Genomic DNA, 16,221 nt, shown 5'->3' on the forward strand with positions numbered 1-16,221 from the left:
ATGTGACTACTTTTTATTCCTCTTTTGTATCCAAGATTTGTATCTGGCTACTTGTACCTAAGATGGTGCCATAGGAGGCAGACATTGTAAAAGATTTTCACGCTTACTTCTACAATCGAGTACACATGACAATAATGGATATTCTCTTCTACTTTTCTATTCTATTCATCCGGAATCTCAGTAACAATGACCATGAAACTACTATGTGGAGGTGTCAATGTTGGATTGGGGCGGACAAAGTCACAAATTGCACGATATTGGGTTAGAGTCTGACAGGTTTATTTGAAATCACTGCTCCCAGGTGTAAACCTGGCGAAATGGCTATGCTCGAAAAACATGCAATTTCAATAAACCTGCTGGACTATAACCCAGTGTCATGTGCTTTTTGACCACAAAACTATTGGATTGTTATAAAAACCTTTCAGCCAGTTTCATTAATGTCCTTGGGGGAACATAATCTGCCGACTTTGCCTAATCTGACCTGCGTGTGACTCCAGACCCACAGCAATGTGGTTGACTCCGAAATGCCCCAAGCAAGCAATTCGCTGCAGTAAGCTCGTACCAAACCAAGACAGAAAAGTTGAAGGATAAAACCAGACAGTCCATTCAGAGACCAGACATGACCAAGGTACAACCTGTCCAGTGACCCTGTAAAGTCCTGTAAAGCCAAAACTGCGACAGCTTATACTCCAGCTCATCAAGCAACAGTCTTGACGTTATCATAATCAGTGAGTCATTATTGTACAGGCAGTGTCCCAACAGCCTCCATCACCATTCTCGGGTTCCAATCACAGAGGTGGTAGCACGTTTATACATGGTTAGCAGGGAATGTCCAGGAAGTCCTCAGTATCTCACCAAACTCCATAATGTCTTGTGGCATCATTTAAACATGGGTAAGGAAACCTTCTGATTACAAACTACTAGCCACCCTCAGCTGATGAATCACGACTCCCTGAAGACAAACTGAGGATAACAAGGGCACAGAGTGGACTCAGGCTGGTGAACTTCGAGCATCACAAAGACTGGCACCATTATTGACCAAGCTGGCCAAGCTCCGAAGGTCATATCTGCCATTCAGGTGGCATGAGAACCAATGAAAAGGGGGGAACTTGCTTGATTTTGCACTTCATTTACCAACTGCAGACACACCTGTCAAAGTTAAAAATCACACAACACCAGGTTAGAGTCCAACAGGTTTATTTGGAAGCACTAGCTTTCAGAGCGCTGCTCCTTCGTCAGGTGGATGAAAGAGCAGCACTTCAAATGGTAGTGCTTCCAAATAAACCTTTTGGACTATAACCTGGTGTTGTGTGATTTTTAACTTTGCCCAACCCAGTCCAACACCAGCGCCTCCACATCACGGCTGTCGAAGACAGTATTGGTCAGACTTACCACATAGCACTCTCCTAGTGGAGACAAAGTTCCTCCCTAATGGCATTGTGGGTCAACCCATAGCAGATGGACTGCAGCGGTTCAAGAAGGCAGCTCACCCCCACCTTCTCAAGGGGCAACTAAGGTCGGGCAATAAATGCTGGGCCCAGCCAATGACACCCACATCCCACAAAATGAATAAATAAACAAGATAAATAAATCTTCATACTAGGTATAAGATCCACCATGTCACCATGCTGAATAAGATAGATCTAGCAGCATCCATGATGTGTTGTGGGCCAACACGACATATAGTTCCAGTAAAGCTATACTCAATCCCAAACTCGGTGAGCTGGCACATCCCTCAATCTACAATTACCATCAAACCAGGGGATTCAAAAAGAGAAACCCAGTGCACCAACCTACCGAACCAATATGCATTTGGTACTGTCGCTAGCCTGGAGGTCAGTTAGTTCAGTTGGCTGGATGGCTGGTTTGCGTTACAGAGTATTGCCAACAGTGTGGGTGCACTTCCTGTCTGGCTGAGGTCACCATGAAAAGCCCATCTTCTTGATCTTGCTCCTCACCTGAGGCATGGTGACCCTCAGGTTAAACTCACCACCAGTTGTCACTCTCTCATGAGAGACTGGGACCAAGGTGACCAATACTTATTATCTTTAGCCAGTAATGTGGAGTGGACCATCCATCTCAGCCTCCTCTGAGGGTCCATAGCAAACCATCTTTCATTGAATTTGATTTACTGCATGTGATCCCAGGGCACAGTTGAAAGCACAGACCCTCAAAGGTTATGACCCCTGACAACACCCCAGAAAGAGTACTATGCATTTGTTATCTTGAACTACACATGCCGTGGACAGGTTGTTACAGTATCACTGGCATCTGTGATGATGCTGCTCCTTTAATAGTGGCTCAGTGATTAGCACTGCTGCCTCACAGAGCCAGGGACCTGAGTTCGATTCCCGCCTTGAGCGACTGTCTGTGTGGAGTTTGCACATTCTCCCTGTGTCTGTGTGGGTTTTCTCCGGATGGTCCTGTTTCCTCCCACAATCCAATGATGATTAGGTTAGGCAGATTGTCCGTCCCCATAGTGTTCAGGGATGTGTAGGCTAGGGGCATTAGTCAGGAGTAAGTGTAGAGTAATAGGGTAGGGGAATGGATCTGGGTGGGTTAGTCTTCAGAGGACCAGTGTGGACTTGTTGGGCCAAATGGCCTGTTTTCACACTGTAGGTAATCTAATCTAATTGAATCTTAACAAGGTTATGCTGTCCTTGGATGCTTTTTTTTTGTTCATGGAGGTTGTAAAAGCAGCGATTCTGAAAGGTCTGGCTTGGATGGGTTTTAGGGCCAGTTTGATTATAGCTAACAGATACTGCCTCAGGCAAAAGCTTTCAAGTTTCAAACAAACACTTGTACAATGAAAAGGGAGTGGCCAGTTCTCCCAGCTCAGTTTTTCTCTGGTTTGGTTTGGTTTTAGTGAGCAGTCAGTTGTGAAGCTGGTGGATGCAAAGAAGCAGGTCCATGCTGACCCTCCCTCTCGCTGACTTCTCTCCTGTAAGAACCTGGGTTTGATTTTACTTCTTTTGAGAAGGGGTGTTTATGGGGATTGTTGCAAATATTTGGAACAACATCATTAAGCTGGGGTAATCTGTTGAGTTTTTGGATAGGTTAAGTTATTCTTATTCTGTTCTGTTTTGTTGTGTTTCATTCGGTAAACTTGTAAATAAATTCTGTTTTGTTTAACGCAACGTGGTTGGACCAACTGCATCACTCCGAGAGTATCCACTCTACACCTGCTTAAAACAACTATCAAAGTTAGGGCTCGGGCTACTTTCTTGAAATGTTTTGAGGGGGTCTGGCCTGGTCCATCACACATCCAACTGAAAATGTAGGAAAGAGCAAGGCAAATCCAATCCAACTAATTACTGACCCATCAGAAAAATGAGGGAAACTATCACTCAGCATGTTACCACGTGGCAGTTAATCAGCAATACCTGCTCACTGATATTCAGGTTAATCTCTGCCAGGGCCACTCAGCTCTATACCACATTACAGCCTTGGTCCTAGAATGGACAAAAAGGTGACAGTGAACACTGTTGGCATCAAAGCAGTGTTTGACAGAGTGTGGCATCAAGCAACTCGAGCAAAATTGAAACCAGGGGAAACTGGAGGGATATCTCTCCAGCGCCCCTCCCTCAAATTCCGCCCCCCCCCCACCTTTTATCTCAGCCCGCTTGGCACACCAGCCACATTCCTGAAGAAGGGCTTATGCCCGAAACGTCGATTCTCCTGCTCCTCGGATGCTGCCTGGCCTGCTGCGCTTTTCCAGCACCACACTTTTCAACTCTGGTCTCCAGCATCTACAGTCCTCACTTTCTCCTGGGATATCTCTCCTCTGTCTGGTTAGTTTGCACAAAAGAAGATGTTTGGGGTGGTTGTTGGAGGTCCATCTCCTCAGCCCCAGGACAAAGCTACAGGAGTTCCTCAGGTAAATGTCCTGGGCCCAATCAGCATCTTCACCAATGACATCCCCTCCAACATCAAGGTCAGAAGCTGGGATATTTGCTGATGATTTTCACTGTTTCCAGTTTTATCTGATCACATGCTGCAGCATTCGAACAACATTCGGGGCTTGAGTTGATAAGTGGCAAGTAATATTTGTGCCACTTGTAAAGGAGCCAATGACCTTCCCCAAAGAATAAAAACATAACAACTCAGAGCAGGAGTAGGCCATCAGGCCCATCGAGCCTGTTCTGCCACTCAATAAGATCATGGCTGATCTTTCACGGCCTCAGCTCCACTTACCCACCCCCTCAATGTATCCCCTAATTCCTTTACTGTTCAAAAATTGGTCTTTGCCTTAGAAACATTCAACGAGGCAGCCTGAACTGCTTCACTGGGCAGGGAATTCCACAGATTCACAACCCTTTGGGTGAAGAAGTTCCTCCTTAGCTCAGTCCGAAATCTGCTCCCCCCTTATTTTGAGGCGATGCCCTCTTGTTCCAGTTTCACCCGCCAATGGAAACAATCTCCCTGCTTCTACCTTATCTATTCCCTTCATAATGTTGACACTCAATGGCATTGTCAATGGCGAATACCCAACCCATCACCGTGCCTTGGAGAATTACCATGACAAGAAACTTAATGAGTTCAACCACATTAACAAAGTGATGGAATTCTCTCCACTTGCCTGGATCAGTGTTGATCCAACAATACCCAAAAAGCTCAACACCATCCAGTTGAACATCTCACTGGATGTCTTTCCACCATCTTTTACTGTTACTCTATCCAAAGATGCACAGGAACAGCAGTGTGTACTGTATCCAAGGGACACTACAGTGGCTCAGCATTACAGGTGTACCAGACCACATGAATTGCAGTGGTTCAAGAAGCCAGTTCATCAACATCTTGTTAAGGGCAATTAGGGAAGGGTAATAAGTCTTGGCCAGGGATGCCCACATCCCATTAATGAATAAAAAATAAGTTTGGTGTGGAATCATTTGCAAGGACCTGGGGCTTGTGTAAACGGGGAGAGTAACAGCATTTCCTGCGACCAGCTCCATCTCTGTGGTACCAGGGAATTCTCCCTGCAGCGTCTAACCAACGAATGTGCACAAAAAATAAAATGAGGAAAATATTAGGACTAAAAGAGACAGAAATGTCAGGTTAAAATGGTTTTCTTTTCAAAAGATTTCGAACTCTAATTAAATTAAGAAGGATTTCACTCCACATTTATAAATCACAACTTTAGTGCCAGAGAGATAGATTCATAATAGTTAAGACTTGAAAAACCGTTAAAAATTAATTTGAATAAATTAGATATTTGTGCGTTTGGTAAGTGTCCTGTGGATAAGTATCACCACCTGTATCTCTGTGTTTAATAAAGAGTCTATTGGCATAGCCCAGGATGGGCGCGAATAGTGAAGGAGCAGGACAAATCACAGAATGCTTACAGTACAGAAAGAGGCCCCTTGGCCCATCCTGCCTGAGGTAAGCAAACAAGACACCAAGCCCAATCCCACTTTCAATCATTTGGTCTGCTGCCCAGCAGGATACAGCAATTAAAATGCATATCCAGACCCTTCTTATATTAGTCCAGGATTTTTGTGTCTACTACTCTTCAGGCTGTCAGATCAAAGCTCCTACCACCTTCTGAATAAATACTCTACTCCTCATTCCCTCCTCTAATCTTTCTATTAATCACTTCTGTTTGTGTCCTTTAGTCACTGACCTTTCTGATGAGGTCTATCACATGCTCTGAACCTCCACAATACCAAACGTCTCAATCAAACCTCCCGGTGGTCTCCTCTGTTCCCAGGAGAACAATCCCAGCCAATCAGATTTCTCCTTAGAGCTGCATCCTCCACTCCTTGCATCATTTCCTCTGCATCATCTTGAGTACAATATTGATGTGACCAGAAATGATTGTTACACTCTCCTGACTTCCTTTAACAGCTTGAGGTACATGTCATGCAGTGCTGATGTTTTATCCTTTGTCAAGGATGTTTATTCCATTAATACACCTTCCTCTCTATGTTTGTCACATTCAATACTTCACACTCCTCCTTAACTGCAATATCAGCATCATCCCTCTGCTTTATGAAGACAGAAACAGTGTATTCATAAAGCACCATACTGCCACCTTCCACCTCCACATGTAGAATTATAGAGTCATACAGTACAGAAACAGACCCTTCGGTCTAACCAGTCCATGCTGAACATAATCCCAAACTAAACTGGTCCCACCTGCCTGCTCCTGGCCCATATCCCTCCAAATCTTTCCTATTCATGTACTAATTAAAAGTCTTTTAAACATTGTAATTATGCCCACATTCACCACTTCCTCAGGAAGTTCATTTCACACATGAACCACCCTCTGTGTAAACGATTTGCCCCTTGTATTTTAAATCTCTCTCCTCTAACCTTAAAAATGTGCCCCCGAGTCTTGAAATCCCTCATCCGAGGGAAAAGACACCTCCCATTAGCCCTATCTATACCCTTCATGATTTTATAAACTTTTATCACGTCACCTCTCAACCTCCTACATTCCAATGAAAAAAGTTTATCCCAGTTTATCACAGCTTTCTTTATAACTCAAACCTTCCATACTTGATTATATCGGTTACCTTGCTGATCTCTCATAGGTCCTACTCTTTCCATGGTTATCCTCTTACTTTTAACATATTGATAAAACATCTTTGGGTTCACATTGATTTTGCTTAGAACCTAGAACAGTACAGCACAGGAACGACGTAGTGCCAAACATGATGCCAAATGAAACTAATCCATTCTGCCTGCCCTTGGTCCATATCCCTCTATTTCTCACATATCCATGTGCTTATCTAAAAGGCCCTTAAATGCCCCTATTGTACCTGCCTCCACCACCACCCCTGGCAGCGTATTCTAGACTCCTACCACTCTCTGGGTAAAATGACTTGCCCCTCACATCTCCTTTGAACTTGCCCCCCTCACCTTAAATGTATGACCTCTAGTGTTAGATATTTCAATACTGGGGAAAAAGAATCTGACTGTCAACCCTATCTGTGCATCCCATAATTTTATTGACTTCTATCAAGTCTCCCCTCAGCTTCCGTCGCTCCAGAGAAAACATCCTGAGTTTGTCTAACCTCTCTTTATAGTTCATACCCTCTAATCCAGGTAGCATCCTGGTAAACCTCTTCTGCGCCCTCTCCAAATCTCCACATCCTTCCTGTAATGTGGCGACCAGAATTGAATGCAATAATCTAAGTGTGGCCTAATCAAAGTCTGATAAAGCTACAACATGACATCCTGACTCCTGTACTCAATTCCCCAACCAATAAGGGCAAGCATGTTGCCTTTAAAGCAAGTTTAAAATTCAGAAAGTTAGGAGGTATGGAATACAGGGATATATGGCTGTCTGGATACAGAATTGCCTGGCCGAACGAAGATAGCGAGTGGTAGTGGATGGAAAGTATCCTGCCTGGAGGTTGGTGGCCAGTGGTGTCCCACAGGGATCTGTTCTTGGTCCTCTGCTCTTTGTAGTTTTTATAAATGACTTGGATGAGAGAGCAGAAGGGTGGGTTAGTAAGTTTGCTGATGACACAGAGGTCAGTGGAGTTGTAGATAATGTCGAGGGCTGTTGCAGGCTCCAACAAGACATTGACAGGGCTGAGAAGTGGCAGATGGGATTCAACCTGGTTAAATGCAGTGATTCATTTTGGAAGGTTGAATTTGAATGCTGAGTACAGGGTTAAAGACAGGATTCTTGGCAGTGTGGAGGAACAGTGGAATCTTGGGGTCCATGTATATAGATCCCTCAAAGTTGATAGGGTTGTTAGGAAGGCGTATGGTATTTTGGCTTTCATTAATAGAGGGATTTAAGAGCCGTGTGGTTTTGCTGCAGCTCTATAAATCCCTGGTTAGACCACATTTGGAATATTGTGTCCAGTTCTGGTCACCTCATTATCAGGAAGGATGTAGATGCTTTAGAGAGGGTGCAGAGATTTACCAGGTTGATGACTGGATTGGAGGGCTTGTCTTATGAAGAGAGGTTGAGGGAGCTCGGGCTTTTCACACTGGAGAGAAGAAGGAAGAGAGGTGACTTGATAGAGGTGTACAAGGTAATGAGAGGCATAGATAGAGTAGGAAGCCAGAGACGTTTCCCCAGGGCAGAATTGGCTCTCAAGAGGGGCCATAATTTTCCGGTGAGTGGAGGAAGGTATGGGGAGATGTCAGAGGTAGGTTCTTTACGCAGAGAGTGATGGAATGCACTGCCAGTGGTGGTAGTAGAGTCAGAAACATTAGGGACATTTAAGGGACTGTTGGACAAGCACATGGACACAGTAAATTGAGGGGTGTATAGGCTAGGTTGATCTTAGATTAAGATAAATCTGGATATAGGTTTGCTCGCTGAGCTGGAAGGTTAATTTCTTCACCCTACTAGGTAACGTCTTCAGTGGGCCTCAGGTTAAGCACTGCTGATAATTCCTGATTTCTGTTTATATGTTTTAGGTTTCTTTGTGTTGGTGATGTCATTTCCTGTGGTGATGTCATTTCCTGTGGTGAAGTCACTTCCTGTTCTTTTTCTCAGCGGGTGGTAGATGGGGTCTAACTCAATATGTTTGTTGATAGAGTTCCGGTTGGAATGCCATGCTTCTAGGAATTCTTGTGTGTGTCTTTTTTTGGCTTGTCCTAGGATGGATGTGTTGTCCCAGTCGAAGTGGTGTCCTTCTTTATCTGTATGTGCCACAAAACGACATGACCCTCTCTCGCTAGTATCCTTACATAGGAAATGACATCACCGGCCCAAAGAAACCCAAACTTATAAATAGAAAGCAGGAATTATTAGCATTGCTTTGCCTGAGGCCCACTGAAGATGTTACCTAATAGGGTGATGAAATGTCTGGAAATGAACCTTCCAGCTCAGTGAGCAAACCTACATCCAGAACCTCAACCTGAACTACAAATCTTCTCAAAACCCATTAAGATAAATGCTGGGCACAATTGTGTGGGCTGAAGGGCCTGTACTGTGTTGTACTGTTTTATATTCTATGTCATACGTCTTCTTTACCACTCTTTCTACTTGTGTGGCCACTTTCAGGGAGTTATGGACTTGAACCCCAAGATCCCTCTGTACGTCAATGCTGTTCACGGTCCTGCCACTAACTGTATACCTTTCCTTAACATTTAATCTCCCAAAGTGTAGCACCTCACACTTACCCAGATTAAACACCATCTGCCATTTCTCACCCCATATCTACAATATCCATAATTCCACCAATCTTTATAGCATCAGCAAATTGACTTACCCACTTACCTACATTTTTATCCAAGTCATTTAAATAAATCACAAACAGCAGCAGTCCCAGTATGAATCCCTGTGGAACGCCACCAGTCACGGATCTCCAGCCTGAAAAACCTAAAACCATTATCCTCTGCCTTCTATGGGCAAGCCAATTGTCAATGTGCTTTTAAGCCCATTCCCCACTTTGCTTTCTTACTTTCTTTCTTGACATTCCTCCACTTTCTATTTTCCTCTTGGCTTTCTGTAGTAGAATTCTAGGTGCTAAACATAAGCTTTCTTTTTTTTTGCCTTATCTTAGGCTGTAAACCTCTTGGCATGCAGGCATGCTTCAGCGTTCTCTTTGTGGGGATGCCTTTACTCTGAACCTCCTGAATTCCCTCTCACTGCTCCTACACTGACTTACCTTTAAGTCACTGTTTCCCATCCAGCTTTGCTAAACCACACCTCAGCTCAATAAAATCAGACAGCAACTCTTTAATTTCTGCATTGTACCGCAAATGCACAGTTAGTGAAAGCTGCAATCCAAATTATCCCGACTGTGCAAATTTACAGAGTGTGAATTTTATGACAGAATAACACAGAGGAGATAACTAATTCCAACGTTATAATTAAAGAATTTCTCTTATCTGCTGATGCAATAGTAATACAATTGCTTCCTTGGCATATTTGTCATTGGATATTACCCAATTTCCACAACACATTGTTATATACTAGACCAAACCCCCTCAAAATATACTAAGAAGATAGTCTAGATTGTAACTTTTTCTAATTTTAAAGGTAAGTGTAAGGCATGTATTCCAGATGCAATTTGATTGGTCAACCTATCGACACATTATTTTTATACTACAGTTAAAATACAGACAAAATAAAAAGAAAATAAATAATTGGCTTAACTCTAAGTCTGTTGAAATGCTTAACAAAAGAATGCATATATATATATTAAAACCAATTACTAATTAACTGTTCCGATATAGTAACATCCCATAAACACACCCTATGCAAAGGCAAATTCAGTAAAACAGATTGTCTCACATGCAGTTCTAGCAGCAGGAAGATGGCCGCAGCTTTTAGTTGTAATAGAGAGAGGAATAAGAGCTTCCACATCCAGCTTCAAGATCTCAGCAACTGCTAAAAGCTAAAACTGAGAATCCTGGTTCTGTGGGAGCTTGACCCCACCCATTCAGGCTGCTTCTATTGTTCCAACCTCAGAAAAACAACCCAGGGCCTCACAAGCTGTTTACTGGCTTTGAGCAGACTGCTCTTCACCTCTGTCTCAAATTCTTTTCTAAAAAAAGGACAAAATGCACTTCTTAAAGTCATAGAATTGCCACACAATAATTTCTGGGTATTTACTGTGTCTGATTGTACTTACAATACGTGTAATGGATTTACCCTCTTTCACTTTGACTGCAAGCCCCAAATCTGAGAGCCTACAGTTGCCATTGTCATCCAAAAGCACATTTTCTGGTTTCATGTCGCGGTACACAATCTTTATGGAGTGAAGATGCAGGATTCCACAAGTAATCTGGGCTGCGTAAAATATCGTACGCTTCATTTCGATTCCCCGTTCTCCGATGTTGTAAATGTGAAACTTCAGATCTCCTCCATTCATCAAGGTCATGACTAAGCACAGATAGTTCTTGGTTTCATACGCATAGGCCAAACTGACAATAAATGGGCTGTTCGCCTTTTCCAAGATTTCTTTCTCGAGGAGGGCCATCTCCTCTCCATGCTTCTTTTTCAGCCGTTTCTTATCCAGCTGTTTACAGGCGTACATCTTCCCAGTTGTTTTCACTTGTATAGCACACACCTAACAAAGCAAAATTTGACGCTTTTAATTCATACAATAATCTGCCTTAATCCACGGATTTTAGACAATCCCTATGCATATCTAAAAATGTTCACAAATATTTAAACCAACGAAATGCAAAATTGCTGGTTGTACATTTTTAAATTTTAAGAGTTAGAGAGTTTTTAACAGCACAGGGTGAGGTCCTTTCACTCATTGTGTCAGTGCTGAGTGGCACGGTGGCTTAGTGGTTAGCACTGCTGCCTCACAGCACCATGGACCTGGGTTTGATTCCAACCCCAGGTGACTGTATGGTGTTTGCACATTCTCCCCCATGTCTGTGTGAGTTTCCTTTAGGTGTTCTGGTTTATTCCTGTAGTCCAAAGATGAGCAGATTAGGGTGAATTGGCCATGTGAAATTACCCATAGTGTTCAGGAATGCATGGGTTTGCCATGGGAAATGCAGGGTTATAGGGGAAGTGGATCTGGGTGGGATGCTCTTTGAATAGTGAGTATGGGCTGAATGGCCTGCTTCCACACTGTAGAGATTCTATGATTTTGCTAGTTCTTCTTATTCTCCCTAAAAACTGAAGAAACTGTGATGCTGGAAATCGGAAACCGAAACAGAAATTACTGGAAAAGCTCAGCAGGTCTGGCAGCATCTGTGGAGAGAAATCAGAGATAACGTTTCACATCTAGTGACCCTTCCTCAGAACTGATCCTGAAGCGCTAACTCTGATTTCTCTCCACAGATGCTGCCAGACCTGCTGAGCTTTTCCTGCAATTTCTGTTTTTGTTCCATCTATTCTGATGCTGTTTTTCAGCTCTTGGCTTATAGACTTATAGATATTTTCTATTCAACCTGTTCAGAAACTAACAAGGTGAAACTTGAACCCAGATGTTCTGGCACAGCAGTTTGGAAGTTACCATGCAACAGTCCACTCTGTAGCCTTGTAGATATTTTCTAGTCAGTGATGGAGCGAGTGGCACTTGAACTTGCATCTCTGAGCTCAAATATAGGGACACTGCCTCTGCTTTGCATGCTATGACCTTTCAAGTGCACAGTTAGATACTTCTCAAATATCTTGCAGGTTCCTGCCTCTTTCACTCTTCCAGGCACTGAGTTCAGATACCAATCACCCTCTGGATGAAAATTCTTTTCCTAAAATCCCCTCCAAACCTCCACTAAACCTTAAAACTGTGCCCCCCAGGTTATTATAAGACCATAAACCAGAGGAGCAGAAATTAGACCATTCAGCCGATTGAGTCTACTCCATCATTCAATCATGGCTGATAGGTTTTTCAACCCCATTCTCCCACTTTTTCTCTGTAACCTTTTATCCCCTTAGCAATCAAGAACTTGTCTATCTCTGTCTTAAATACACTCAATGACGTGGCCTCCCCAGCCTTCTGTGGCAGTGAATTCCATAGATTCCCCACCCTGTGGCTGAAGAAGTTTCTCTTTATCTCGATTCTAAAAGGCCTTCCCTTTACTGTAAGGCTGTTCCCTCGGGTCCTAGTCTCTCCTACCAATGGTAACACCTTCCCAACATCCACTCTGTCCAGGCCGCTCAGTACTTTGTAAGTTTGAATTAGATCTCCCCTCATCCTCCTAAATATTTTAATATTTGATTAAAGATTTAAGAGCCATCTTAGGTGTCTTCAATTCGTTTGCGTAAGGTGCAATCCTTGATCTTTTCTTTAGAAGTTCTGTGTCAAAGGTCATCCTCTCTCACTAGCACCTGATCAAGGAGCAGATGGTCCAGGTGAATTTAAGGTCGGGGTGGAATGTGTTGGTGACGTTGATGAACTGTTCAATCTCCTTGTGGGAGCATGAGGTGGCACCGATGCAGTCATCAATGTAACGGAGGAAAAGGTGGGGAGTGGTGCCGGTGTAACTACGGAAGATGGATTGCTCCACATAGCTGACAAAGAGACAGGCACAGATGGGGCCCATGCGGGTGCCCATGGCTACCCCTTTCATCTGTAGGAGGTGGGAGGATTCAAAGGAAAACTTATCGAGGGTGAAGCTCTTGTCAAGAGGAAGAACAAGGCTCATGTCAGGATGAGGCGTGAAGGCTCAGATTGGAGGCTTGAGAGTTATAAGTTAGCCAGAAAAGATCGAAAGAGAGGGCTAAGAAGAGCCAGGAGGGGACATGAGAAGTTGTTGGTGGATAAGATCAAGGATATCAGGAATAAAAGAATGACTAAAGTAAGATTAGAGCCAATCAAAGATAGTAGTGGATAGTAGTTGTGTGTGGAATCTGACGACATAAGGGAAGCACTTAATGAATACTTTTCATTAGTATTCACATTGGAAAAGGGCAATGTTAGTGAGAATACAGAGATACAGGCTTCAAGATTAGATGGGATTGAGGTTGACAAGAAGGAGGTTTTAGCAATTTTGGAAGATCTGAAAATAGATCAGTCCCCTGGGCTGGATGGGATTTATCCTCGGATTCTCTGGGAAGCCACGGAGGAGATTGCAGAGCCTTTGGCTTTGATATTTATGTCATTACTGTCGACAGGAGTAGTGCCAGAAGACTGCAGGATCACAAATGTTGTTCCCTTGTTTAAGAAGGGGAGTCAGGACTACCCTAGTAATTATAGGCCAGTGAGCCTTACTTCGGTTGTGGATAAGGTGTTGGAAAAGGTTATAAGAGATAGGATTTATAATCATCTGGAAAGGAATAATTTGATTAGGGAGAGTCAACACCGTTTGTGAAGGGTAGGTCGTACCTCACTAACCTTATTGAGTTCTTCGAGAAGGTGACAAAGCAGGTGAATGAAGGTAAAGTGGTTGATGTGGTGTATGTGGACTTCAGTAAGGCATTTGATAAGGTTCCACACAATAGGAACCTTGGAGCTGCACAGTGGCTCAACGCCAGAGAACCGGGTTCAATCCTACCTTGGGCGACTGTCTGTGTGGAGTTTGGAAACTCTCCCTGTGTCTGTATGGGTTTCCTCCGGGTGCTCCGGTTTCCTACCACAGTCCAAAGATGTGCAGATCAGGTGAATTGGCAATGCCAAATTGCCCATTGTGTTCAGGGATATGTAAGTTAGGTGCATTAGATTCCCTACAGTGCGGAAACAGGCCCTTCAGCCCAACCAATCCACATCGACCCTCTGAAGAGTAACCTGCCCAGACCCATTTCCCTCTGACTAATGCACCTAACACTATGGGCAATTTAGCATGGCAAATTCACCCTAACCTGCACATCTTTGGACTGTGGAGGGAAACCGGAGCACCCGGAGGAAACCCACGCAGACACGGGAAGAATGTGCAAACTCCACACAGACTGTCGCCCGAGGCTGGAATCAAACCTGGGACCCTGGGGCTGTGAGGCAGCAGTGCTAACCACTGAGCCACCGTGCTGCCCATAAGGCAGGGGTAAATGTATGGGAATGGGTTTGGGTGGGTTACTCTTCAGAGGGTCGGTGTGGACTTGCTGGGCTGAAGGGCTTGTTTCCATACTGTAGGGAATCTAATCTAATCTAGGCTATTGTACAAAATAAGGAGTTTCGGGATTGAAGGTGAGTTAGCGGTTTGGATCAGAAATTGGCTAGCTGAAAGAAGACAGAGAGTGGTGGTTGATGGGAAATGTTCATTCTGGAGCTCAGTTACCAGTGATGTGCCGCAAGAATTTGTTTTGGGGTCACTGCTGTTTGTCATTTTTACACATGGGTGTAGGAGGATGGGTTAGTAAATTTGCGGATGACACTAAGGTAGGCAGAGTTGTGGATAGTGTCAAAGGATGTTGTGGGTTACAGAGGGACATAGACAAGATGCAGAGCTGGGCTGAGAAGTGGCAAATGGAGTTTAATGTGGAAAAGTGTGAGGTAGATCACTTCAGAATAAGTAACAGGAATGCAGATTACTGGGCTAATGGTAAAATTCTTGGCAGTGTAGATAAACAGAGAGATCTCGGTGTCCAGGTGCATAAATCCCTGAAAGTTGCCACTCAGGTTGATAGGGTTGTCAAGAAGGCAGATGGTCAGTTGGCGTTTATTGGTCGGGGGATTGAGGTTCTGAGCCACAAGGTCATGCTTCAACTGTACAAGACACTGATAAGGCTGCACCTGGAGTATTGTGTGCAGTTCTGGTCACTGCATTATAGGAAGGATGTGGAAGCTTTGGAAAAGGTTCAGAGGAGATTTACTAGGTCATTGCCTGGTATGGAAGGAAGGTCTTATGAGGAAAGGCTGAGGGAGCTGAGGCTGTTTTCATTGGAAAGAAGAAAGTTGAGAGGTGACTTACTTGAGACATATAAGATAATCAGAGGGTTAGATAGGGTGGACAGTGAAAGCCTTTTTTCCTCGGATGGTGAAGGCTAACATGAGGGGACAGATTTAAATTGAGGGGTGATAGATTTAGGACAGATATCAGGGGTAACTTCTTTACTCAGAGAGTAGTAGGGGCATGGAACAGCCTAACTGCAACAGTAGTAGACTCGCCGATGTTAGGGGCATTTAAATGGGCATTGGACATATATATGGATAATACTGGAATGGTGTAGGTTAGAGGGGCATAAGATTAATTTCACAGGTTGGCGCAACATCGAGGGCCGAAGGGTCTGTACTGCGCTGTAACGTTCGAAATGCTATGTTCTATGTTCTAATGACTGAGGTCAGACTATGCAGCCTGTAATTTCCTGTCTTTTGCCTTACGCCCTTTTTAAACAAGGGGGATTACATTATTGATTTTCCTCTGGAAAATCCTCCCTGCCTCCAGTGATACCTAAAAGTTTGCTACTAAAGCTTCCATTATCTCTTCAGCTATCTCCTTCACGACTCTGGGGTGTAGGCCTTTTGGTCCAGGTGATTTATCCACCTTCAGACCTTCCAGTTTTTCTAGCGCCTTCTACCACCATACTCATCTCTGCGCCCCCCCCCCACCTTAGCTGTGGAGACAGCTAATGATCCGAATCCATGAACATCAACTAGCCACGAAACGACACGACCAGCTATCCTTAGTAGCCACTCACGGGGACGACAAGCAACATGAATTCGACTGGGACAACACTACTATTATAGGGCAAGCCAAACAAAGAACAGCCAGGGAATTCCTAGAAGCTTGGCACTCATCCACAAACTCCATCAACAAACACATCGACCTGGACCCAATATACCGGCCAACTACAGCGGACGGCTGAAACTGACAACTGGAAGCGGCAGAGACAGGCCACTATAAATGCTGGAGGAAACACCACAGAAGCGCTTCACAGGAGGCTCCCAAGCACTGAGGATGTCACCTAGA

The 16,221-nt window shown here is 44.0% G+C and overlaps 1 protein-coding gene across 1 annotated transcript in view; it reads right to left on the reverse strand.

Moving 5' to 3' along the window:
* grk7a (G protein-coupled receptor kinase 7a) overlaps positions 1–16,221 on the reverse strand; it is a 38,117-nt gene that overhangs the window by 14,556 nt on the left and 7,340 nt on the right. The window contains exon 2 of the mRNA XM_043702798.1: positions 10,548–10,985. Coding sequence (XP_043558733.1) covers positions 10,548–10,985 — 438 coding nt within the window. The remainder of the gene's footprint in view (positions 1–10,547; positions 10,986–16,221) is intronic.

The sequence above is a fragment of the Chiloscyllium plagiosum genome, chromosome 13, assembly GCF_004010195.1.
Source record: "Chiloscyllium plagiosum isolate BGI_BamShark_2017 chromosome 13, ASM401019v2, whole genome shotgun sequence".
Classification (NCBI taxonomy): domain Eukaryota; kingdom Metazoa; phylum Chordata; class Chondrichthyes; order Orectolobiformes; family Hemiscylliidae; genus Chiloscyllium; species Chiloscyllium plagiosum.